General features: G+C 52.3%; 4 protein-coding genes across 7 annotated transcripts; 2 read left to right on the forward strand and 2 right to left on the reverse strand.

Moving 5' to 3' along the window:
- The first annotated feature begins 88 nt into the window (after nt 1-88).
- Nucleotides 89-9,093, forward strand: VPS11 (VPS11 core subunit of CORVET and HOPS complexes). Its single transcript, XM_069876661.1, has 16 exons — nt 89-270; nt 357-505; nt 1,488-1,623; nt 2,275-2,438; nt 2,525-2,772; nt 3,154-3,355; nt 3,639-3,790; nt 4,102-4,288; nt 4,676-4,819; nt 5,211-5,399; nt 5,716-5,877; nt 6,334-6,473; nt 6,752-6,954; nt 7,253-7,424; nt 7,531-7,753; nt 8,940-9,093. Exons 1-16 carry the CDS (start codon nt 117-119, stop codon nt 9,072-9,074), a joined length of 2,760 nt encoding a protein of 919 aa, XP_069732762.1. The 5' UTR covers nt 89-116; the 3' UTR covers nt 9,075-9,093.
- Nucleotides 9,094-9,244: 151 nt separating this feature from the next.
- HMBS (hydroxymethylbilane synthase) lies at nt 9,245-18,289 on the forward strand. 2 transcript variants are annotated; one of them, XM_069876663.1, is made up of 14 exons: nt 9,245-9,299; nt 10,182-10,229; nt 11,207-11,279; nt 12,277-12,326; nt 12,425-12,480; nt 13,521-13,598; nt 13,914-13,991; nt 14,965-15,040; nt 15,525-15,638; nt 16,124-16,162; nt 16,631-16,750; nt 16,975-17,028; nt 17,610-17,696; nt 17,862-18,289. In XM_069876663.1, exons 1-14 carry the CDS (start codon nt 9,276-9,278, stop codon nt 18,033-18,035), a joined length of 1,071 nt encoding a protein of 356 aa, XP_069732764.1. In that variant the 5' UTR covers nt 9,245-9,275; the 3' UTR covers nt 18,036-18,289. The 2 variants fall into 2 exon arrangements, with proteins under 2 accessions (XP_069732764.1, XP_069732763.1); XM_069876662.1 differs by having other exon boundaries at nt 9,252-9,299; nt 10,176-10,229.
- A 651-nt stretch (nt 18,290-18,940) lies between these two features.
- Nucleotides 18,941-19,567, reverse strand: H2AX (H2A.X variant histone). The gene has a single exon (XM_069876275.1). The coding sequence runs from the start codon at nt 19,533-19,535 to the stop codon at nt 19,104-19,106; it is 432 nt and encodes a 143-aa protein (XP_069732376.1). The 5' UTR covers nt 19,536-19,567; the 3' UTR covers nt 18,941-19,103.
- Nucleotides 19,568-20,447: 880 nt separating this feature from the next.
- Nucleotides 20,448-24,950, reverse strand: DPAGT1 (dolichyl-phosphate N-acetylglucosaminephosphotransferase 1). 3 transcript variants are annotated; one of them, XM_069876561.1, is made up of 9 exons: nt 24,792-24,950; nt 24,579-24,699; nt 23,871-24,084; nt 23,618-23,764; nt 23,431-23,515; nt 22,811-22,999; nt 22,194-22,281; nt 21,717-21,872; nt 20,448-21,132 (listed from the first exon to the last, which is right to left on the reverse strand). In XM_069876561.1, the coding sequence occupies exons 1-9, from the start codon at nt 24,944-24,946 to the stop codon at nt 21,067-21,069; spliced, it is 1,221 nt and encodes a 406-aa protein (XP_069732662.1). In that variant the 5' UTR covers nt 24,947-24,950; the 3' UTR covers nt 20,448-21,066. The 3 variants fall into 3 exon arrangements, with proteins under 3 accessions (XP_069732662.1, XP_069732664.1, XP_069732663.1); XM_069876562.1 differs by lacking the exon at nt 20,448-21,132 and adding an exon at nt 21,229-21,324 and having other exon boundaries at nt 21,706-21,872; XM_069876563.1 differs by lacking the exon at nt 21,717-21,872.

The raw sequence follows: 24,950 nt of genomic DNA on the forward strand, positions 1-24,950 counted from the left end.
GGGCGTGGCCAAGGGAAGGGGGCGTGGCTAAGGGATGATGGACTTATATGTGAGGGGGCGTGGCCTCCGGCGCAGGGGTCGATGGGAAGGGCCGAGCGGGGGGAAGGTCCTCCAAGATGGCGGCGTACCTGCAGTGGCGCCGCTTCCTCTTCTTCGACCGGGAGGCCCTGAAGGAGCCGCCGGGGCCGGACGGGCCGGGCGGGAAGCCGTTCGCCCTGCCTCCCGGCATCGCCGTGTGCGACTCGGGCCGCGGCAGCCTGGTGTTCGGGGATATCCTGGCGTGGGGAGCGGCGGGGCCGGGCGGCGGGCGGGGGCGGCTGCCGTGGCTGGAGCGTTGCGGGCCTTGACCGCTGCACATATGGAAGGGCAGATCTGGTTCGTGCCGCGCTCCCTGCGGCCCAGCGGCTTCCAGGCCTACAAGCTGCGAGTGACGCACCTCTACCAGCTGAAACAGCACAGCATCCTGGTCTCCGTGGGCGAGGACGAGGAGGGCATCAACCCCCTGGTGAGTCCGAGGAAGGGGCTGGAGGGCCTAGTGGTGTTTAGCCTGGAGGAGAGGAGGCTGAGGGGAGACCTCGTGGCTGTTTGCAGCTCCCAGAAAGGAGGTTGTGGTGAAGAGGGTGCTGGGCTTTGTTCCCAAGTGACAATCATAGAATCACTAGGTTGGAAAGGACCCCCCGGATCACTGAGTGCAACCTTTCCCATCAGTCACCATGCCCCTCAGCACCTGAGTTGGTGACTCAACCACCTCCCTGGACGGCCTGTTCCAGTGCCCAGTGACTCTTTACTTGAAATATTTTTTCCTCATGTCAAGCCTGAACCTCCCCTGGCGGAGCTTGAGGCCGTTCCCTCTCATCCTGTCCCCTGTCACTTGGGAGAAGAGCCCAGCTCCCTCCTCTCCACAATCTCCTTTCAGGGAGTTGGAGAGAGCGATGAGGTCTCCCCTCAGCCTCCTCTTCTCCAGGCTAAACACCCCCAGGTCTCTCAGCCGTTCCTCATCAGGCCTGTTCTCCAGCCCCTTCCCCAGCTTCGTTGCTCTTCTCTGGACTCGCTCCAGAGCCTCAACATCCTTCTTGTGGTGAGGGGCCCAGAACTGAACACAGTGCTGACGGGATGAGAGGAAATAGCCTCAAGTTGTGCCAGGAGAGGTTTAGACTGGCTACGAGGGAGAAATTCTTTACTGAAAGGGTGGTGAAATGTGGTACCAGACTGCACAGGGAAGTGGTGAAGTCACCATCCCCTGAGGTGTTAAAAAGATGTGTGGCCGTGGCACTTGCGGACACGGTTTAGTAAGCACAGTGGGGTTGGGCTCATGGTTGGACTGGATGAGCGTAGAGGTCTCAAAGCTTAATGATTCAACAGTTCTCTGATTGGTGCAATTCTTATTAAAGTAGCTTGCTCCTTCTGGGCACTGCTACGTTTTAATGCCAGGTCTTGGCCTCCTCATGCCTCACGCTTTGCTTATGCCTGATTGTTGTTATTTGCAGGTTAAAGTCTGGAACCTGGAGAAAAGAGATGGTGGCAATCCTCTTTGCACACGCATTTTTCCAGCAATTCCGGGTAACAAGCCCACGGTTGTATCCTGCTTAACCGTCCACGAGAATCTGAATTTCATGGCTATTGGTAAGTAAAACGGAGCTGCACTAGCTTTAAGAAACATGTTACGGTCCTTACTCAGATGTAAGGAAGTTTAACAGCACGAAAATCAGCATAGAATTATCTGTCAGTTTTTCTTCTCACACAGTTTTTATGTTGCCCTCAAAGAGGGATGGTGTATCGTGCACTGCATGAATGCTTGAGAAGAGAAATAACGTACGTTTAGGTTGAGCCTGCATTTGTTACAGTAATAACTTTGGTACTGGAAAGGGAAGCAGTTATTTTCAGTTGATGTCCTCTTTCCCCACTCAGTAAGGTTACGCATTTATTGAACTTAGTATGAAACTTTTGTTGTAGTGCAGGAAAAACCATTGGGTTTGCGATAACCTCATGTTACAGAGGGCTTTTGTTCAAGGACCATATAGAAGCCTCTTTTTAAAAGCAAAAAGCCAATTTCCCTTCTTGATTTTAACCCTTCCTTTGTAATATTTCGTGCTTAACTTGTGGCAGTGTAAGAGCAGTGATGGTGTGAGCTTACAAATGCTCTCAGTACTTTGGTTCCTGCACTGGTCTCAAAGAGCTTTCTGCTTGTACGTTGTGGCCTTCCAGGCTGGAATGGCTTGCAGGATAATTTGAGGGTGCTGAATGAGTAACAGCTTAGTGTGTCCCACGTGTCAGGTTTTGCAGATGGGAGTGTTGTCCTTACAAAAGGAGACATCACGCGAGACCGGCACAGTAAGACTCAGATCCTACACGAAGGCAGCTATCCCGTTACTGGCCTTGCGTTCCGACAGTCTGGCAAAACAACACATCTATTCGTGGCGACCACAGAGAACATCCAGGTGGGAAGTTAGCGGGAAAACATGGGACTGTGGGCATCAAGAGTCTGATTTGGAGCAATCCCCACAACCTTGCGTTTCTTCTGCAGTCTTACTTGCTTTCAGTGAAGGATTATCCTCGCCTGGAGCTGGACACTCGTGGCTGTGGCTTGCGCTGCTCGTCTCTCAGCGACCCCTCCCAGGACCTCCAGTTCGTCGTGGCAGGAAACGAGTGCGTGTACCTTTATCAACCAGATGAGCGTGGCCCCTGCTTTGCCTTTGAGGGACAGAAGCTCATCGTTCACTGGTATCGGGGCTACCTCATCATTGTCTCCAAGGACCGAAAGACTTCTCCAAAGTAGGGCTCCGTGGAACGGATGAGTTCTTTTGGCTCTTGCAGTTTCCTGCTTTCCCTCTTTTTCCTCCTTCTCTGTGATGCTTCGCTCTTGTGAGCCAATGGCAGCTTTGTCAGTGGCTGTTAAGATTCATTCAGACCCATTTATCGATTTAATTCTCTCGTGACACTAGTGCAGCTAAGCATGCTGAATGAGTGGAATTTTTTTTCCCAGTTGAATGGAATTTGTGTGTGAATACGTAGTGTTTTGCTGCTGGGTCTGCTTACTTTAATTGCCTGCGTAAGCCCCATTTGTCTTGCTCTCTGCACATCCCTGGTTTGTATCGATATCAAGAATTCAAGTTGCACTCTCCTTATATTCTAAAACCTCCTTCTGCTCTCCAGGTCAGAGTTTGCTGGGAATGAGGCGCAGAATTCAGACAAGCAGGTCCTGAATATCTATGACTTGTGCAACAAATTCATTGCGTACAGCTCGGTCTTTGATGATATAGTGGATGTGTTAGCGGAGTGGGGCTCTCTGTATGTACTGACCAGAGACGGGAAGATTCACGTCCTGCAGGAGAAGGATACGCAAACCAAACTCGAGGCACGTAAATCTGTTTTGTTACTAGTCTCTCTGCTTTCTCTCTGCAAGATTGTACTGGCTCTGCAGACTGAAAAGTCAAACTGCTCAGGTAAGTGAGTTACCAAACAAGTGACCCGATAGCTTTTCAGCGTAATCCTTGGTATAAGCCATTTGGTGTTTAAAAGCCTGAAGACACGTATGTGGACAGCCCCCAAAAGAAGAAATAACTGGTTTTCCAGACACATTTGAACATTTTCTGTGGGGTGGTGTTTCCGTCATGCTGTTTTTATACGGTGTTTAACAGATGCTGTTCAGAAAGAACTTATTTGAAATGGCCATTAACCTGGCCAAGAGCCACCACTTGGACAGCGATGGTTTGTCGGAGATTTTCCGGCAGTACGGCGATCATCTCTACAACAAGGGGAACCACGACGGAGCCATCCAGCAGTACATCAGGTACGTGGGTATCCTATGGAGCCGTGACAGATAGGAGCTGCGGAGTCCTTGATTTCTGTTTAAGCCCAGAAATAACAACTAACAAACCCCGCAAAAGGCATGACTTGAGGTGAAAATCTTGCCAGTGGGAAAACATCAGTGAGATTATGGTCTTTCAATGTAATCAATTATTTCTAGTGTGTAGCTGAGTGGTCCCAAGTGGGTTAGTGCCTACTGAAGTTAAGGCTTCTCTGTGCTCCATTTTTAATTCCTCCCTTTATTTTTACTTCCTGAGTACATGGTGTCTTGTGATGTGACTGTTTACCTCTCAGAACGATAGGGAAACTGGAACCATCGTATGTTATTCGGAAATTCCTGGATGCTCAGCGTATCCACAACCTCACTGCGTATCTGCAGACGCTCCACCTGCAGTCCCTGGCCAATGCAGACCACACTACGCTCCTGCTGAACTGCTACACCAAACTCAAAGACAGCTCCAAGCTGGAGGAGTTCATTAAGGTATTTGGGGAAGGTTAAATGGTTCAAAGTCGTCGTAGTTCAAAAGGGGTGGTGGTGACATTGTGAATTGGCCCCTGTGGAGCTGCTGAGAGAGAGAAGAATGGATTTGTCCCTTGGTGCCCCCATCTCTGTTGCATTATTTCTAAGCTGTTGGTTACATTCTCAGTTTGGCTGGCTTGCTGTCCAAGTCTGGAAAGTGCTGCCAGTGTAGCCAACAAGCTCAGGAGAGGCAGTTAGGCTGTTTCCTTCCTGCATGGGTGATTTTTCCTTTGTGTTGGGAGGTACCGAGTTGTCCCTGTTCTGACTTTCCTTCTGTTCCATAAAAGACTGCCCCTTGCAGACTGGGGGAATTGCTGAGAGACCATCTTTCTGATTTTGGTCTTGCAGACGAGCGAGAGTGAGGTCCGCTTTGATGTGGAAACAGCGATCAAGGTGCTTCGCCAAGCAGGTTACTACTCCCACGCTGTGTACCTGGCAGAGAAGCACGCACATCATGAGTGGTACCTCAAAATCCAGCTAGAGGACATCAAGGTGAGGAGCTGTTATTGCTCCTGTGTTCTTACTGGGAACAGTTCCTGCTGCTATGTGGTGTGTTGGCTTTCACGGGCTCGTGTGGCAGACTAAAGGTGGGAATCAGAGCCGGTGGCTTGTTCTGTGTCAGATGTGGCTTTTTAAGTGGCCTTTAAGAAGAAGGAGGGTTGTGTGTGAGAGATGGATCTAAATCGCACACTCTCTATCCTGGGCTGCAGCCAGGCTTCCTTTGTGGGGAGGAAAACAAGCAGGACTAGTGCACTGGGTGATAATTCAAAGCAAACAGTGTTTGTGCCATGCTCACAGCATGTTTTCAATGCTTTCTGTCGTGGCCTCGAAGAGGAGAGCAGAAGCCAGTGTCGTGTGAGTATTTTGCTGGCTGTCTCCACAGAACTACCAAGAGGCCTTGCGCTACATTGGAAAACTGCCTTTCGATCAGGCAGAGAGCAACATGAAGCGGTACGGTAAAATCCTGATGCACCATGTCCCCAACGAGACCACAGAACTGCTGAAGATCCTTTGCACCCATTACCAGCCGTCGGGAGATAATGAAGGCCCTGGAATGCTGGAAGGGCAAAAGGTAGGGTTTGCGTGGACAGAGAGCTGTTGTTCTCGAGTAATAACGCTGCAGCCAGCAAGCGCTTCTCCATGCCTTGTGGTGCAAGCCTGGTGTTTCAGGTATAGCAAGAAGCCCTGTCTGCATGCACTGGTGGCCCCAGAGACAGGAGACAGCTTAAAGCTATTGCTCAGGGCTGATTTGCACCATAATTGTCATCCCATACTGTGCTGCACCCGTTGCGTCACAGGTTCTGGGAATGAGCACTCTGCACGGCAGGGGAGAAGCACCAGTCTGGCTGGAACTGATCTGGGTGCTCGATTTTTTTTCTGTGTTACAGGCTAATTCGGAGGAGTTCATCCCAGTCTTTGCAAACAACTCGCGGGAACTGAAGGCTTTTCTGGAGCACATGACTGAAGTGCAGGCTGACTCCCCGCAGGGTGTCTACGACACTTTACTGGAACTTCGGCTCCAGAACTGGGCACATGAACAAGATGAGCAGGTTTGAGCTCCTCCAGCCTTGTGATTTGAGCGGGAGATTTGGTAGCTTTGAATCCTGCTTCCATTCCTGCAAAGCCATAACCTTTCCAGATGGGCATTGCCTCACGTTAGCAATGCATGTGCTGGCACATAAATGGGAGAGCAGCTTGCTAGCCAGGGGAATATTCCTTTCAGCAAGGCTGTGCTTGTTTTGTATGAATCTCATTTAACAGATTCCAGACAATACAACCTCTGTAAGCAGATGGCTGTTCCACAAAAGCAGCTCTGTTTGCTTTCCTACATCTCTTGAGGGTGCTGACTGTTTGGGCAAAGGAAATCGTGTCCTGTTTGCTTAAAAAAGACAGAGGGCAAAACCGTCCTCCCCTGTGAAAGAGCTGCAGGTCGTTCTCAGGTCTTAATGCAAAATGTTCACTGTGAGCGTGCGTTGCTCTCCCTGACCTCTCCCCCTTCTCTGTAGATCAAGGAGAAGCTGCACAATGAAGCCCTCACCCTCCTGAAGAGCGGAAGGTTCAGAACAGTCTTTGACAAGGCATTGGTCTTATGTCAGATGCACAATTTTAAGGATGGTGTCCTCTACCTCTACGAGCAGGGCAAACTGTGAGTGTTGCTACTGTCCATAGAGTCCCGTCCCTCCCAAGCACTGTAGGGATCTCTGAGCTGTAAATGTCCTTGCCTTACGACGGTAATGGCCTCTTTAGTGTCTCAGAAACTCAGTGGAATATATTTTGTTGATAGAGCAGGGAGGTTACGCAGAGAGCGAACGACAGAGCTGTGTTGGCTTGATGTGACTGTCTGGGGATTGCATGGCTGAGTGAAAACCTGAACTCAAAAGGAGAGGTGGATTTTTGCAGCTGATGAGTCTCTCTTTCCTGTAGTTTCCAACAGATCATGCACTACCACATGCAGAACGAGCAGTACAAGAAGGTGATCGAGGTGTGCGAGTTGTATGGAGACCAAGAGGCTTGTCTCTGGGAACAGGCTCTCGGATACTTTGCACGGAAGGAGGAAGACTGCAAAGAGTATATTGCTGCGGTGCTGAAACACATTGAGAACAAGAACCTTATGCCTCCGCTGCTCGGTAATAACGACGTGTCACCCCAAATCCCGCCCCCAAACTAGTTTATTCTATAGAAATTTGAGAGAAGTTTCAATGAAGTTTGAGCCCTCTATTTGAAGCAATACCCTGCTTTGTACAGAAAAGTGATGTCAGTCACAGGTCCCTAATTACGAAAGAGGATCTGCTGTGTCAGTTATAGAGATGTCTGTACATGATTTCTGTTCTTTTTTCTGGTCTTTTTGAGGACAGCAGCCTGTCCAGGCAGGATCAGCGCGGTGGCACTTTATTTGCTGGTGTTTAACGTCTCGGTTGCTCTCAGTTGTGCAGACGCTGGCTCATAACTCCACTGCCACCCTGTCCGTGATTAAGGATTATCTCGTCAACAAGCTGCAGAAGCAGAGCCGCCATATAGAGCAGGATGAGCAGAGAATTCAAAAATACCGAGAGGAAACTACGCGGATCCGCCAGGAGATTGAGGAGCTAAAAGCAAGGTGCAGGGCTGTGTGCGGGCTTGTCTTGGGATAGAACTTTTTTTCTTTTATTAAGGGACAATACGCTTTGTCTTTCTCACCCTTCTGCCTCCTCTCGCTCCCTCAGTCCCAAGATCTTTCAGAAGACCAAATGCAGTATTTGCACCAGCGCCCTGGAGCTGCCCTCCGTCCACTTCCTCTGCGGACACTCCTTCCACCAGCATTGCTTCGAAAGCTACTCCGAGAGCGATTCGGAATGTCCCACGTGCATGCCGGAAAACCGCAAAGTGATGGACATGATCCGAGCCCAGGAGCAGAAGAGAGATCTGCACGACCAGTTTCAGCATCAGGTTGGGGAATGCTGCCTGCTTTACCGAGCTTAAATGGATTTGGTTTAGATTCACAGAATCACTAGGTTGGAAAAGACCCCTAGGATCACCAAGTTACAGGTCCCCAGAGACTGGGCTGACAGCTTTTTGTGAACAGGGTTGTGTTGGGTCGGGATAACGAGGTGTTAGGCCTTAGGGTGGCTGCGTTACGTGTAGTCTTAATCTCTGAAATGGTGGGAACACCAGGTAGTTTTTATCTCTGAAACGGTGGGAACACCGGGTGGGAACACCGGGTAGTTTTAATCTCTGAAACGGTGGGAACACCGGGTAGTTTTAATCTCTGAAACGGTGGGAACACCGGGTAGTTTTAATCTCTGAAACGGTGGGAACACCAGGCAGTTTTTATCTCTGTAGCAGTGGGAACACTGGGTAGTTTTAATCTCTGAAATGGTGGGAACACCGGGTAGTTTTTATCTCTGAAATGGTGGGAACGCTGGGTAGTTTTAATCTCTGTAACAGTGGGAACACCGGGTGGGAACACCGGGCAGTTTTTATCTCTGTAACAGTGGGAACACTGGGTAGTTTTAATTTGTGAAATGGTGGGAACACCGGGTAGTTTTTATCTCTGAAACGGTGGGAACACTGGGTAGTTTTAATCTCTGAAATGGTGGGAACACCAGAGCTGCCCTAGTGTCTCTTTAGCCTCTCTAGAGGTGAAACTCTTCTCCCCTGGCCCTGAAACAGACCTGTGGGTCGGTGTGACGGCTTGTCAGCAACTTGTATAGCCCAAATTAGGAACAAATTGTTCACAGAAAGGGCCATTGGCCCTGGCAGAGGCTGCCCAGGGAGGGGGTTGAGTCACCTTCCCTGGAGGGGTTTAAGGGACGGGTGGACGAGGTGCTGAGGGACATGGGTTAGTGATTGATGGGAATGGTTGGACTCGATGATCCGGTGGGTCTTTTCCAACCTGGTTATTCCATGATCCTAAATTAAGGAGGAGGGATCAGGATGGGGCCAGGTCGGTGCCATGGGGCTGCGCTAGCAGCGTCGCATCCGTGTGGTGCTTTCTCAGGGTTGAGCGGGGAAGCCGGGAACGGGGCACGGGCCTGAAGGCAGCAGCACCCGCTGTAGCCGGGGCAGGCCCCGGGGCTGTGGGCTCGGTCCCGGGGCCCGCGGGTCCCGGCTGACGCCGCCTTCTCTCCGGCAGCTCAAGTGCTCCAACGACGGCTTCTCCGTGGTGGCCGACTACTTCGGGCGAGGCGTCTTCAACAAGCTGACCCTCATCACCGACCCGCCCCCGCGGAAGGCGGCGGCCCCGGAGGCCGCGGCGCGCAGCACCTGAATAAACCGGGAACGCGGCAGCGGCGGCGGCGGCTCCTCCGTGATTGGGGGGGGTGGGGGGCGGGTCACGTGGGCGGCAGGGGCGGTCACGTGGGCGGCAGGGCGTCGCCGGATTGGTCAAGGGGGCGGTCGCTGTGTTGGTCACGTGAGCGGCGGGGGCGGTCACGTGGGCGGTGCTCGTGACGTCAGAGCCGGCGGGGCCATGGCGGAGCCGGGAGCGGGCGGCGTGAGTAGCGGGGCCGTGACTTGAGGGGGGGGGGAGGAAAGAAGGGGACAGCGGGGTCGTGACTCGTGGGGAGAGGGGCTGTGGCTGTGACTTGGGGGTGGGGGGAGAGGGGAGGGGACGGCGGGGCCGTGACTCGGGGGGGTGGGGGGCACGGCGGGGCCTTGACGGGGGCGGGGGAAGAGAGGACAGCGGGGCCGGGACTGAGGGGGACGGGGGAGAGCGGGGCCGGGACTGTGAGGGGGACGGGGGAGAGCGGGGCCGGGACTGAGAGGGGGACGGGGGAGAGCGGGGCCGGGACTTAAAGGGGAGTGGGGACAGCGGGGCCGGGACTCGGGGTTGTGGGGCAGCGGGGACCGTGACTCTCGTGAGGGGTTGGGGGGAACCGGGGCCGTGACTCGGGGGTGAGGGGTAGCAGAGGGGTTGGGGGGAACCGGGGCCCTGACTTGGAGGAGACGGGGGACAGTGGGTCCCGTTACTTTGAGGGGGTGGGGGCTGTGATTCGGGGGGTAAGAGGGGACAGCGGGGCCGTGACTTGGGGGTGAGGGGTAGCAGAGGGGTTGGGGGGACCCAGGACCCTGATTTGGAGGAGATGGGGGACAGTGGGTCCCATTACTTTGGGGAGTGGGGGCTGTGACTCGGGGGGTAAGAGGGGACAGCAGGGCCGTGACTCGGGGGTGAGGGGTAGCAGAGGGGTTGGGGGGAACCGGGGCCGTGACTTGGAGGGGAGGGGGGACAGTGGGTCCCGTTACTTTGGGGGGTGGGGGCTGTGACTCAGGGGGTAATAGGGGACAGCGGGGCCGTGACTCTCGGGGGTTGGAGCGGGGGCAGCGGGCCCGTGACTCGTGGGGAGCGGGGCTGACCCGGTTGCTGCCGCAGGGCCAGAACGGCTGCGGCAGGAGAACAGTCCGCGTGGGCACCCGCCGGAGCCAGGTAGGTGGCTGGGGGGGCCTGCGGGACCCCCCAGGAGATAACGGGGTATCGCGGCGGCCGGGCAGGCAGGGCAGCGGCTCTCCCCGCCGAGATAACCGTGCCCGTTCTACGGAGATAACGTGCTCCCGGGAGGCTCCGGGAGTTCACGGCCCCACTTATCCACTGCTGCTGTTCGTCTTGCTTCTGCTGTTCTTCTGTTAAGGGAATATTCTCCTTCTGCTGCTTCGTGATCCGCTCCTGGCAGTGTGTGTACACCAAAGCTGTTACTTTTAATTTTCTCCATAGAAACTCCAAGCAGAGCCCTAATCTTAAAGAGGAAAGTAGCCCGCAATTGCTAATTACTGTAGGCTTTTCCAGGGGTACAGTGATATCCTACAGGTTTCTAAAATTTACAGTATAAGTAACATTCACTACTCCTGCAAAAAAGACACGGCCTACCCAGCACGCAATATGAGTTATTTTGTCACCAAGCAGCAGGAGCGTGGTTTTTCATACCTTTCTGCCTGCTGACGAGTTCAGAACTGGGTGGGTAAATGGTCTCAGGGTGAAATGGCATTGTGAAATGGAATTTCTGACTGGGGGACCTTAATAACACAGCTGGAAATAGGGTGTGCCGATGCTGACACAGAGTTTTCTGCTGTAGTCGCTCTTCTTAACTCCATAAATTGCTTACTTTGCGTTGTCTGTGCTTTTCAGCTCACTACAGCACGAGATGTGGGGAGATGTTATTCTGCTCCTTGGTCAATAAAATAAATTTTTCAGTGAAATGCTGTGGTTGTGATACACGCTCATATGATTTGAGTAGTTTGTGCATACGTACAAGCAACTTTACTTGGGCCTCCTCATTCCTAATCCTTTCGATGCAGAGAATGCAGCAATCACGCGTGCCTGACCATCGAGGTACGGCAGAGCCCTCTCTGGCTGCTGTACAGATGATGCGCTCTTTGAACAGGGCTTTGCTTTCTGCTTCCCCGCAGCTGGCCCGGATCCAGACTGACAGTGTAGTCGAGATGCTCCGGGAGCTGTATCCTGACCTCTGCTTTGAGATCGGTAAGGGGTTCTGGGTGCTGGATGACAGTGGGAGCCACCCGCTTATCTCTGTGTGCAAGAGGTGCGTGTAGAGTATTGTCGTGAGGAGATGGATCCAGCCCTGCTTATCAAATGCTGCCGTCTGAATTCCATGAGTTGTGTGGCTGAGCAGCTGTAGCTGGCTTCTTCTAGAGCAGAAAGGTGGATTTCGTGAGCTGAAGCTCGGACTGTCTCGTGCAGATGGTGTTACCTTGCTCCATTTTCGATTCTGGCTGTACCACACTATGCGCTACGGACATCTTCCTGTCCGGAGCAGTGAAGGAATAGTGGGGGCCTGGCCTTGCGCTGCAGGGAACTGCTGAGCAGCGTTATCCTGGCCCTCCAGAGAAAGACCGTGGCAATTATGAGGAACGGCTGAGAGAGCTGGGGGTGTTTAGCCTGGAGAAGAGGAGGCTGAGGGGAGACCTCATTGCTCTCTCCAACTATCTGAAAGGAGGTTGTGGAGAGGAGGGAGCTGGGCTCTTCTCCCAAGTGACAGGGGACAGGACGAGAGGGAATGGCCTCAAGCTCCACCAGGGGAGGTTCAGGCTGGACATTAGGAAAAAATATTTCACTAAAAGGGTCATTGGGCACTGGCAGAGGCTGCCCAGGGAGGGGGCTGAGTCCCCTTCCCTGGAGGGGTTTAAGGGACGGGTGCACGAGGTGCTGAAGGCCATGGTTTAGTATTTGATAGGAATGGTTGGACTCGATGATCCGGTGGGTCTCCTCCAACCTGGTTATTCTATGATTCTAATTTCCGTTGGGTTGGCTTTTCCCAGCCCTGACCTCTTTCTCCCTCTGTTTTGAGGACAGGGAAGGAAGTCTCAGTGTCTCTTGTCCTGAGCATGATGTATCAGTAGCAATGAGCGTGTGCTCATGCTGCAGCCTGTGGCGCTGCGCTGCTTGTTTTTTTGTGACAATATTTCCAATGTCACATTTCACCTGTGCTCGCTCGCTCTCTCTCTCTCTCTCTGAGCAGTGGCCATGTCAACGACTGGAGACAAGATCCTGGATACAGCCCTTTCCAAGGTAAAGGTTCTCTTTATCCTCTGCACAAGAAGTAATTGTATTTGATGATGTAGTTGCAGATTTTTCTTTTGTGATTCCTGTTCCTCCATTATGTGTAGATTGGGGAGAAGAGCCTCTTCACCAAAGAGCTGGAAAATGCACTTGAAAGAAACGAGTAAGGGCTCATTGTTTTCTCTTCCTGCTCTGGCACGTGTGGTGCTCTTTGGACATCTTTGGCTTGCTGCACGTGTGATCTGGTTTCCTTCTGCTTTGGTACCTCTGTGAATAGGAAATTCTTTGATAAATCGTTGTATTTTTCCCCTGGGCTTAGACCATGGATTTTGCAGTGGAGTTGCTGCTTGGCTTACACCGTTTGGGTGTTGTTCTCTTGTGATTCTTGTGTAACATGTGCATCAGAGTGGATTGAATCTGATCTGATCTAGTTCTTGCTCACCAGTACTTTCTATTAAAACTCTGCTTGGTGGTGGTAACCTGTTGCATAATGTGTTTGGTGTTTCATGTTAACATATATTAACATCTTTGCATGCTAAATTGGGCACGGGCAAATTGTGCTGCTTTCTAGGTAACTTCTTTCTACATGAAAGAAAACTCAGCTCAGGCCGCTGCTGGATCAGCGAGATCAGTGCTTTTAGTTTTTTAATTCTTTTTTTTCTGTTTCATTATCCTGAGGAGGGTTTCAGTGGCGCTCGTGCCTTAGTTAAAGTGGGTTTAAAAGCAAAGATATTTTTCTGCATCTCTGATACGTAGGCACATAATACTGCATTTCTGAGTAAAGTCAGGGAAAAAAATACCAGAGAATCAAGCATTTAAAGTGGTGTTTGTTGGCCTCGTAACAAAGCAAACAGCATTCACTTGGGCTGGCTATTATTTGCAGCTTGAGCCGTAACTGGTTTGCATACTGGTTTGCTGAATCTCTGTGAATGTCTCTGGCATCTTCCTCTCATTCAGCCTGATGACAGTAATGTTTTGCTTGGCTGCTGGGAGGAAGGCATCATATTAATCTTACAAGTGAGAAAAGAGGGACAGAGAAAAGTGAAGAGGCTTTTCTGGAGCAACACTAAAATTCTGTAGTAGTTCTAAATGCTGAAATTCCCAGGGTGGATACACACGCCCCTGTAGGTGACCCACAGGCCTCCAGTAAGGACCGTGTGAGCTCAGCCTTCTGTTCAGTGATCACCGTCTTCTTATTTTTAGAGTTGACCTTGTGGTTCACTCCTTGAAGGACCTGCCAACTTCTCTTCCTCCTGGTTTTACCATTGGCGCTGTCTGCAAGTAAGTTTGGATGCAAGATTTGGTTCTCCGAGCGGCTTGGATTTTACAGTTGGTGGTGGTGGAAAGAAAGCAAAGGCAGCTTGGGGCCTTCCAGGTGTTCGTTCGCCCTCTGAGTAGTCTCTGAAGGTGGAAACACAGGAGCTGTGTCCTATTGTTCCACAGCCAGCAGGTTTGCTGGAAATCCCTGCTCTTACAATGCTGAAGGGGTGTTTTGAAGCCAGAGCAGGTTCCTCTGGGGACCGGTCACAGAGCTGTTAAGCTTAACAGCTTTCTGTTACGTGCTCTCAGCCATTCTGCTCTTGCTTTGTTTTGCAGAAGGGAAAACCCACTCGATGCTGTTGTCTTTCATCCCAAAAACTGTGGGAAAACACTGAGCCTCCTTCCTGAAAAGAGGTGAGTGGGGAGAGGAAGGGGAAAACAGGTGTAAAAATAGAAGGAAGGAGTTGATTGATCCTTCCCAGCAGCAGCGAGCTCTGCGCTTTATCCTGTAGTGTTTTTCCTTTACTTTCCATTGCACTGAAGCCATTTGCAGAAGCAAAGAGTGCAGTCTCCCAGGAGTACAGTTCACCGAGTGAGGCTGGATCTCTCCAGCCACCCTTGAGTTGCGGTGTTTTCCCAAGTGGGACCTTTTTGTATCCCCGTCTCCATAAGGAATTCCTGTTCCTCTCTACTTTGCTTACTGCAGGGGAGCGCAGCCAGTGCAGACAGGCTGTCTGGGGTAGTATTTCAACTTGTGTGGGCCTGGACTGTGCTCTTTCTCTCATCCAGTCAGTTCTGATTTCCTCCTTATTTTTTGGCATCACTTAGCTTCTGTTGGGAGCGTGAGCAGTTTCTCCATGTTGAGTGACTGGACTAGTATTCTTTGCCTTTTCATAGAGGTTACTGCAGTCTCTTGTCTGAGAAAGCTAAATGGAATTACTCAGGTTAAGGTAACTGATGGAAAAAAAATCCTTTTTTCTGTGTTGAATAAACTCGCTGTGACACAAATGTAGACTCGTGTTTCTGTGTATCTGGATAGTGGGCAAATCACACCTGTTTTGGACTCCAGTACCAGGAAAAGCAAACTGCATACATCTCTAGAAAGGGAATACTTCATGCTCAGTGGCAAAAAGCTCTGGCATTTTTCTGTGGTTTTCTGGTTCCTTGGGAGTGGCTTACCTGCACCTAGCTTCAGGCAGGCTTTGTGCTGAACCTCACAGAGTGGTTTCCTTTCTTCTGAGGAGATCAAAATCATTGGCAAGTTCTTGGATCTTTGTGTTGATTAAAACAATAGTCATCAACTGTTAACTTGAAAGTTCAGACCTCCCTCTGTCTGGAGGTAAGTGTAGGAGTATTCTGTATTTCATAGATTTTATTATCCCCACAGCGTGATCGGAACCAGCTCACTTCGGAGAGCAGCCCAGCTCAAAAAGAAGTTCCCTCACTTGGAATTCAGGGATATCGTATCCTTTCCTGGCAAAATGTGGGAGCTGCAAACGGCAAAATCTGACTTTAGTGCGAAATCTAGAATTTGAGGCTGATTTGTACTGCCCACCCTGGGATCAAACGGCTTCCTCAGAGGCTGCACTTCGCTATCCCTCTTCTGAGAGACACATGTAGCATACAGCAGCCCTCTCCTCTGCTTCCTTGTGAGGCTGTAAGGAACCTCTTGTGACCTTGTTCTTCCCTGTGTGAAAGGAGTTGGTGTTGGGTTAGTAATGACGTGAATATCTTTTGAGAGTCAGTGCTTGAATTGATATTCCCGAATGCTCGGCAAAGTTCTAATTGAAGAAATGATTGTCCGTGTTTAACACTTCTTTGAGGATGGGATTCCAGTTCTCGCTTGGAGGCTGTTGGGTTCTGTATGTTCTATAAACACTCTCAAGCAAACATTAGGTAGCTACAGGACTGTTTGCTGTTTCTATGCTTGCTTAATCACTTCTACAGAGAGGGAATTTAAATACCCGCATAAAGAAGCTGGACGAGAGGGAAGATTTCAGTGCCATCATCCTGGCTGCTGCGGGGCTCAAGAGGATGGGCTGGGAGAGTCGCATTGGCCAGGTGACGAGCAGTAACACACAAAATACTGTTCTCTGCTGAACCATTGACTGCCTTTTAGAAGTTGTGGTTGTCCCATCAGGGATGAGTGTGCCGTCTGCTGACTCCACGGGCACATTAGTGTGTAATTTCGTGTACTTCAGGGGGTATTTTGGGGTTTGTACCAAAATTTACAGTGCTCATTTTTCTGTGGTGCAAACCCACTTTGTTATCTGATCATCTCTCAGCATTCTGCTGTCCCACAACACAGCAGAGTGCATGACTAAGAGTTTTCTGGTTAGTTCATTCACAGAGTATTAGTCCAGGTGAAAGGAGGCGTGTTACCTCACTTCAGAGGTAGAAACACAGAGGTATGGGAAGGGGGAGGTGATACTTCTTTGGTCTGGCACAAACCCCATTTATATTAAAGGTGAGCGTAGCATCTCACTTTTATTTGCTGTGTTCTGAACAGTGCTGCTGGAGTTAACTCTGATCTGACTTTCTTCCAGCTCCTAAGCCCTGAGGATTGTCTCTATGCTGTTGGACAGGTACGTGGGGGCTGATTGCTGCTGGTAATGGCGATGTGCCGCAGTGTCTTTCCCCTGTGATCTTTGTCTGGTATGATGCAGTTCCTTCTTTTTTTTTCCCCCCCATAATATTATTTCCAGTTTAGGAAAGAATTTTTGTCACTGTTACTCATTCAGCCCTTGAGAAAAGGTTGAAAAGCTTAGATTTATTCAGCCTTCTCATCATATAGAAACACCCATCCCAGTGTCCCTTTATAAGCACTAGTAACTGAGTTAGGTTGGAGGTGACACCCTGGTCTTGGCCACTGCAATAGGATGGCTCCGCAGCCAGTGGATTGGTGTGTAATTATTTCTGTAAGCATTTAAACATCACTTCCTCAGGGAAACATGCTTAAGCCTCCGAGTTCTGTCTCGTGAACCACATTGAGTGCAGACAGACATATGAACTGGGGGATTATCATGATAACCGTGTTGTGTTTCTTCTTACAGGGTGCCTTAGCAGTGGAAGTTCGTGCCAAAGACCAAGAGATCCTGAATATGGTGTCTGCCCTGCACGATGCAGACACCGTGTTGTGCTGCATTGCTGAGAGAGCCTTCATGAAACGTTTGGTAGGTGTCTTGGGTGCCCTTGCTCTCTGCAGCAGACCCTCCGCGAGTTGACCTGACACCAGAGTACATGAAATCTATTACACCTCACTGGAGCTGCAAAGCAGAGATTGCAGGCCCTTCTCGATTCACAAGCAGAGCAACAGGCAGGGTTGTGTAGCCTAAACTGTTCAGAGGCTTCTGATTTGAGTGCGTCAGGCCTTGGTGTCACCTGCTTTCTGTTTCAGGAGGGTGGCTGCAGTGTCCCTGTCGCCGTCAGCACCATGCTGAAAGATGGCCAGGTGAGGAGAACTGTGTCTGGGGTTATTTCTGAGAACTCAGTCTAGCATGTGTGTGTCCCTTGATCACTCCTGGACAGTAACTCCAGCAGATGCCTTTATAGCCAGGAAGGGCAGGTAGGCGTCTGACTGGAGCCTTCCAGGGCTGCGTCCAAAGCATGAGTGTGAGAAGGTCAGGATGCTAAATCTCTTTGTCTAGAAAAGGCCCTTATAGTCGGTACCAGAGTTCTATCCCCACCCTTCTTTAAAGGCAGTGCTGCCCTGCGATCTGAAAGTCTTCCTTCTGACCCCAGAAATCATAGAATCACCAGGTTTGAAAAGACCCATCGGATCATTGAGTCCAACCGTTCCTATCCAACATGACGTGTGATTAAGGCAGTAGGGGGCTAAGAAAAGGTTCAGGTTTTCCCTTGTGAAGTTGCCCCCTCCCCAGCAGCAATTACTTTTCCCCTAGTTGTGTTGTAGGACCACAAATGCTTTCCCCTCCCGATTTAGCTTCCTTATGTTGTGTGGTTTCTTTAAAAACGGGGATAGTTGGCTTTCTGTTGAACATGGTATTAACCCCTCCCGTGTGCCTTTCCAAGTTGTATTTGACAGGAGCCGTGTACAGCTTGGATGGGTCCGATAGCCTGAAGGAGACGATGCAGACTAGTGTTCACTACCCCCAACAGGTACGTGAGCTTTCGGGGATGAAGAACCCAAACCCACAGCTGAAAAACACAACCCGACCTCTGGAAACGTGTGAGGTGCCAGAGACCACGGTTTTAAGCCTGTGTCACGTGGGGCTTATGCTACTAGTTGCCCACTGCCTTAGGTTGGGTGTTTTCTGCTTGCAGAACGAAGACGGACCCAACGACGACGTGCAGCACGTCGGCATCACAGCCAGGAATGTCCCCGGCCAGGCTCAGGACGCTGCCGAGAGCCTGGGTGTCGAGCTGGCCAGTTTATTGCTGAGCAAGGGAGCGAAGCACATCCTCAGCGTGGCCCGGCAGCTCAACGACGCGCGCTGAGCCTGCAGCACCCGCGCTGCAGCCCCAGCCGGCCTCGCAGCTGCACTTATTGTCCTCCTTTGGAGGGAGGGATTTATTTAAATGTTCACAACAGCCTTACCTGGCTACAAAAACTTGAAATATGAAGTTGATTACCCTGTGAGCGCTTTCTGCTGCTCAGGATTCTCATCCCTCTGCATTTCTCTACATTGCAAAGTGTGGCTTAAGTTTTTTTTTAACAATTTTTGTAGTCAGGATGTTTAAAAAAAAAAAAGTTGTCTGTGTTTTCAATTAGGAAGCAAGCGCTGAGTGGCCTGGTTTAGTGTTTGGTAGGAATGGTTGGACTTGGATGAGGCGGTGGGTCTCTTCCAACCTGGTGATTCTATAATTCTATGATTTATTGCAGATTATAATGAGCCTCAGCTCAGATGGTACCGGAGCACCTTGCTGGCAAAACCCAAGTACTTTTCAGCCTGTTTGGGAATAATGAAGGGAAAGAGGGGGTTCCCAATACTTGGATTCTCCTAGTGAAGTGGTAGATGCCACGTTCAGCACAGAGTTAGGCTTGTGCTTCTGCCCAGGGAGGGGGTTGAGTCCCCTTCCCTGGAGGGGTTTAAGGGACGGGTGGACGAGGTGCTGAGGGACATGGTTTAGTGATTGATGGGAATGGTTGGACTCGATGATCCGGAGGGTCTCTTCCAACCTGGTGATTCTATGATTCCCAGTGTTAATTGCCCAGTAAGAAACAGGGAAGAGGGAGGAGAGCCAGATACTCAAGAGGCAGTTGCAGCTGCTCTTGAGGGCAGGGAGGACAGGGAACCAGAACAGGGGTAGCCGCACCTTTCTCGGTAGCTCCTCTCGTCTCCCCTCGCGCGTTGCGGTGCCCGGTACAAACGCTGGAACGCCGCCCGGCTGCGGACCTATCATTTTTTTTTAGAAAACGAAGCGGTTTATTGTCTCTGCGACGGCCAGCGAGCGCAACGGGCTAAACGGCGCGTCCCCCCCGTTTTCCCCCGAGTCTGTGGCGATCGCAGCTCTCCCGGTGAGCGGGGGGGGCCCTGAAAAGGGCCGTTGTGGGGCCGCGGGGGCCTAGAACTCCTGCGACTGCTGCCCGCCGCCCTTCCTGCCCGCCTTGGCGGGGCCGGCGCCGCCGCCGCTCGTCTTCTTGGGCAGCAGCACGGCCTGGATGTTGGGCAGGACGCCGCCCTGCGCGATGGTGACGCCGCCCAGCAGCTTGTTGAGCTCCTCGTCGTTGCGCACGGCGAGCTGGAGGTGCCGGGGGATGATGCGCGTCTTCTTGTTGTCGCGGGCCGCGTTGCCCGCCAGCTCCAGGATCTCGGCCGTCAGGTACTCGAGCACGGCCGCCAGGTACACGGGGGCGCCGGCCCCGACCCGCTCGGCGTAGTGGCCGCGCCGGAGCAGCCGGTGCACGCGGCCCACGGGGAACTGCAGCCCGGCCCGCGAGGAGCGCGACTTGGCCTTAGCGCGGGCCTTGCCGCCGCTCTTCCCCCGCCCGGACATGGCGGCGACTCTCCCTCCTCTGCGGGGCGGGCGGCGCGCACCGCGCTTTTTATAGGCTCGGGAAGAGCCGGGGAGGCGCCCCGCCCACCGGCGCGCGCCGCCCGCGTTCATTGGATGGAGCCGAGCGGGCGCCCCGCCCACCGGCCCGCGCGGCCCGATCCCATTGGCTGGCGCCGGGCCGAGCGGCCAATGAGCGCCGAGCGCGCCAAGTTCGAACCGGGAGGGCGGGAACCGGGAGGGCGGGAACGGGGAGCGCTCGCCCTCCTTATCATAGAATCATAGAATAACCGGGTTGGAAGAGACCCACCGGATCATCGAGTCCAACCATTCCCATCAATCACTAAACCATGTCCCTCAGCACCTCATCCACCCGTCCCTTAAACCCCTCCAGGGAAGGGGACTCAACCCCCTCCCTGGGCAGCCTCTGCCACTGCCCAATGACCCTTTTAGTGAAATATTTTTTTCCTGATGTCCAGCCTGAACCTCCCCTGGTGGAGCTTGAGGCCATTCCCTCTTGTCCTGTCCCCTGTCCCTTGGAGAAGAGCCCAACTCCCTCCTCTCTACAACCTCCTTTCAGGGAGTTGAAGAGAGCAATGAGGTCTCCCCTCAGCCTCCTCTTCTCCAGGCTAAACACCCCCAGCTCTCTCAGCTGCTCCTCTTCTTCTCCAGCCCCTTCACCAGCTTCGTTGCTCTTCTCTGGACTCGCTCCAGAGCCTCAACATCCTTCTTGTGGTGAGGGGCCAGAGCTGACCCCAGGATTCGAGGAGTGGTCTCACCAGTGCCGAGTCCAGAGGGAGAAGAACCTCCCTGGCCCTGCTGGTCACGCCGTTTCTGATCCAAGCCAAGATGCCATTGGCCTTCTTGGCCAACTGGCCACAGAGCGTGTCGTGTGAAATACTTGAGGGAAAGCACTGAAGGGCAAAGGGGCCATGACTTATTTTATTCTCAGAGTTTTGGGTATGGTCTATGTCACTCAATGCCCATGGACTAAAGCCAGGACCGGAGAAGCCAGGAGACAATCACCAGGTTGGAAAGAACCCACTGGATCATCGAGTCCAACCATTCCTATCAATCACTAAACCATGTCCGTCAGCACCCTTCAAGGCTGAGAGGCAGTTTAGTGATTGATAGGAACAGGTTCTGGTTTCCTTGTCCTGCTGTACAGAGTCCACACAAACTGAAGTTCCCGCTTTCTCTCTTGGGGAACAACAACGTGCTCATCCAAGGTTTAAAGATTTAATCTTTCCCTCTTCCCTTATGTGCTGTGAATAAACATTTGGCTGTGTCCTTCTCTGACAGGTATTCCCAGTGACAATGATGCGCAAGCAGCACTGAATCTCTTCTGTCAGCAGAATCAGACAAAAACCTCTGTGCACAAAACCCAGATGGCTACAGTTCAAGACTGGCCCTGGCAGAGTAGTTGTTGCATTGTGACACGAGTCTCGAGGCCCTCGGACGGCTGCGGCAAGATCAGCAACTGGAAAAAGACGACGGACACATTCCGCTCCTCCCCTTGCTCCCATCAGCCCGGTCAGACATCATAAAACAAGCGCACGAGTTGGTACCGTATTGAAAACGCAATCATGCTGCCCAGGACCTAGGTAAAAATCAGATGATGCAAACAGTGAGTTAAACAGCCTACAGGCTGGCAGATTCCTCCTTTTCAGATGGATTTGCTACGCTTTCCAGTGTGCTTGATGCTTTACTTCTTTCCCCCTTTGCCCTTGAAACTCTCAAGACTGATTTGGAGCTGTTTGTATTGCAAAGCACATCATTCTGCTAGAAGAATCTTTTCCTTTTTTCTTTGCATCTTTTCCTTCTTTGTTTTACCTCATTGCTCTCTATAACTACCTGAAAGGAGGTTGTGGAGAGGAGGGAGCTGGCCTCTTCTTCCAAGGGACAGGGGACAGGACGAGAGGGAATGGCCTCAAGCTCTACCAGGGGAGGGTCAGGCTAGACATTAGGAAAAAATTCTTCACAGAAAGGGTCATTGGGCACTGGCAGAGGCTGCCCAGGGAGGGGGTTGAGTCACCTTCCCTGGAGGGGTTTAAGGGACGGGTGGACGAGGCGCTGAGGGACATGGGTTAGTGTTTGATGGGAATGGTTGGACTCGATGATCTGGTGGGTCTCTTCCAACCTGGTGATTCTGTGATTCTATGATTCTAAGAACTATTATCTGACCTGAATGAGTAGCAACAGGAGAGTGAGGTTGCGCTCATGGGTGGGTCCAATCAGTTTTATGACAAAGTTAATAAGCGTCATATTATTACACTCGGTGTATTCGCCATCTTCATCCGTTCCGTTCCTCACATCTACTATGTGCAAGGTCTTGACTGCCTGGGGACAAGAAACATCACATGCTATTTCACAAGGTATGTCTGGTGCTCCCACCTGGCTTTGATCAAGATCTTTTTCGCTGCACCAACCCTGTGGTCTGGCTCACGCTTTCACTAAGACAGGCCAGGCTCGTGACAGCCCCGTGACACTGCTATTTGCAGGTCTCCTGAAAGGCTGATTAACACAGTAAAGTGACCACGAGCGATAGTGACAGACTAGGCAGAGTATTTTCTTCTGGATTTGAGCTAGAAGTCCTGCGTTCCCTCCCATCCTCTTCCTCTCAAATTTGATCACCACCTCAAAATGTGTTCCAGATATTACCTTCAGAATGTTTGCTCCCAGGGCAGAGAGGTTCTTAGTTTTGAATTTGGAGTAGCTCATCTCCAACTTCCCTGTACTAGGATTGAGCCTAGAAGAAACGTTACAGTTTTAGTACGTATAGAGCAAGGAGGCAGAGATCCCTATGTCATCAGCCTTAGAGCCTTAGTTGAAAAAGAAATCCAGTGGTGGAATAAAGCAGAAATAATCCAATTCACTTAGCAAAAGCTACCACTACCTCATGCCTCAGACAGGGCAGAGTCGCGAGGAGATTCCACCCCACCACATCCTCCCCACTATACAGAATCACAGAATTGTTTAGGTTCAAAAAAAGAATCTACCACCTGCAGAGACAGTGGCTGATGTGGCATGGTGCCACAGACTGGATAATCATATTCCAGCACAGCTAAAATTCACTCTTCTTTATCTAGGGAGGGGTGAGTGGGTGGTTAGAGGAGTTAACTTTGTGAAACCTCCACCGTGTGAGCTGACCGCAGCCAGCAGAGCGAGCCGGCTGATGTTTAACTATAAAATTGACTTGGGTGGCTTTTAAAAAGAGCACCCATGGCCACGTGGTGCCAAAGCTAAGAGGAACAATCTGTGGTAGCGTAATACGTTACCTCGGCAGCCGGTGACGGGGACAAGGAATGACGTGGAAGAGCTGAGGTAAGGAGTAGAGGAAGTTGAGCACTTGGGGGATGAAAAAAAGCAGCATGGTTTTGCTGAAGTGCCCCAAGATCCCCACCACGGCGAAGGTCATGCCAGCGAAGTAGCAGAACGTGTCCCCAACAAACACTCGCGACGGGTACCTGCAACCCACAGGGCAGAAAAGCAAAGCTCTGTAACCATCGTCGTTGCCATAAAAATGATGTTATGTGTATTTCCACATGGCAGGTGAGGGGCCAGGAGGGAAATGGCAGCAGATTGACACCGTAAAAACAACAACTGCAGGTATTTATGCCAAGAACTGCAGGACTAGGACCCACAGCCTGACTTGCAGGGAATACAGTACGAAAACACGGCTCGTGAGACACCTGAAGGAGCACAGTCTGTGCGTTTCGGTGAGCCAGCACAACCAGGTTTGTTTTAAGAAAAAGAAAAGCTACCAGTGCATCGACACCTTGGTTCTGGCAGGAAGCCTGTCTACGCTCCTGCATGTCCCTAAGGGGTTTTGTTTGGAAAGGGAGAAATTAAAAGCAAAGGATGCTTTCAAAGAAACTCCGCGTGACCATCCTCTTACCAGTTGTGGTAAAGCAGCCCCAGCGTGGTAAAAAAAAAGGGAATCATGAAGTAGAGAGAAAAAACGTGATCATCTCGGTAATCACCTACAGGAAACAGAAAAAAAGGTGCTTGTGGTGCGGCAGGGCGGGTGGATTTTCAGTAACACCAGGACTCTCGGATGTCATCTCCATCTGCAAACACCTCACCAGTGAGCTCTATGATGTTGAAGACGATAATGGAAGCAGCTATCACCAGGGACTGCCCCGCTTCGATGCCGTTAATCCCAGCGAGAATGTTGATGGCGTTGGTGCAGAACACCGCCAGCATGCCCATGTACATGTAGTAGAGGATACCTGAGGATCAGAGCCGGGCTTTGAACAACACTCTGCTGCAAACCAGGGCAGCAGCAGCTTCCTAATGAATTCATTCCTCCTCTCCTGGGAAGCAGCCGCCACTCACCCAGGTCCAGGTGCATTCCCAGCAGCGCACGGAAGGGCTTTGGCACCACGATGGTCGTGTTCCCGAAGTTGGTGAAGTAGACCATGAGCAGCGGGAGGGAAGCCATGGTGGGGAGAAGGAGCTTGTGGCGCCAGCGCAGGTCCAGGACGTCGTCCGCGAAGCCCAGGAAGATCATGCAGCAGATGGCGAGGAGCGAGCCGATGAACTCGACGAACTGGAGGAGGGAGAGAGGAGGGGACAGAGATCCGGGGGTGGGGAGGGGGCGCAGAGAAGGGGGGGAGCAGAGAGGAGGGGGATGGGGGGGGCAGAGAAGGGGGGGGAAGAGAGGAGGGGGGGGAAGAGAGGAGGGGGGGGAAGAGAGGAGGGGGGACGGGGGAGCGGGGGGGGGGTAGAGAGAGGGGGCGGGGGTGGATAGAGGAGGGGGCAGAGAGGGGAACAGAGAGAGGGGGACGGAGACAGGAGGGGGGGGACGGAGACAGGAGCGGGGGGGGACGGAGACAGGAGCGGGGGGGGGACGGAGACAGGAGCGGGGGGGGGACGGAGACAGGAGCGGGGGGGGGACGGAGACAGGAGGGGGGGGACGGAGACAGGAGGGGGGGAACGGAGACAGGAGGGGGGGACGGAGACAGAAGGGGGGGCGGAGAGAGGGGGGACAGAGAGGAGGGGGGGGACAGAGAGGGGGCAGAGCCCGTTCCCCGCCGCCCTCACCTCGTCGTGGGGGAAGGCGGCACATTGCTCCTCCACGAAGCACCTCAGGAAGGGCACGGGGATGAAGCAGAAGAGGGTGACGAGGAACACGGCGCCGCTGATCACGCCCTGCGCCTCGGGGCTGGAAGGGAGCGCGGTCAGCGGGGTCGAGCCAGGCCCGGCCCCGGGCGCGGTTCAGCAGCGCTTTATTTTTATTTTTTTTTTTAAACTCACACGGGGCGGAGCGAGGCCTTGTTGAGGTCCCGCCCGCAGAGCCGCGCGGCCACGAACCGCTCGGCGCAGGCCGGGATCAGCGTGACCGTGGCCGCGAAGCCCAGCAGGGACCCGCCGAGGTTCACGAGCAGCGGGGCCGCCGGCCACCCCGCCATGGCC

The sequence above is a fragment of the Phaenicophaeus curvirostris genome, chromosome 25 (genome assembly GCF_032191515.1).
Source record: "Phaenicophaeus curvirostris isolate KB17595 chromosome 25, BPBGC_Pcur_1.0, whole genome shotgun sequence".
In the NCBI taxonomy this organism is placed as follows: domain Eukaryota; kingdom Metazoa; phylum Chordata; class Aves; order Cuculiformes; family Cuculidae; genus Phaenicophaeus; species Phaenicophaeus curvirostris.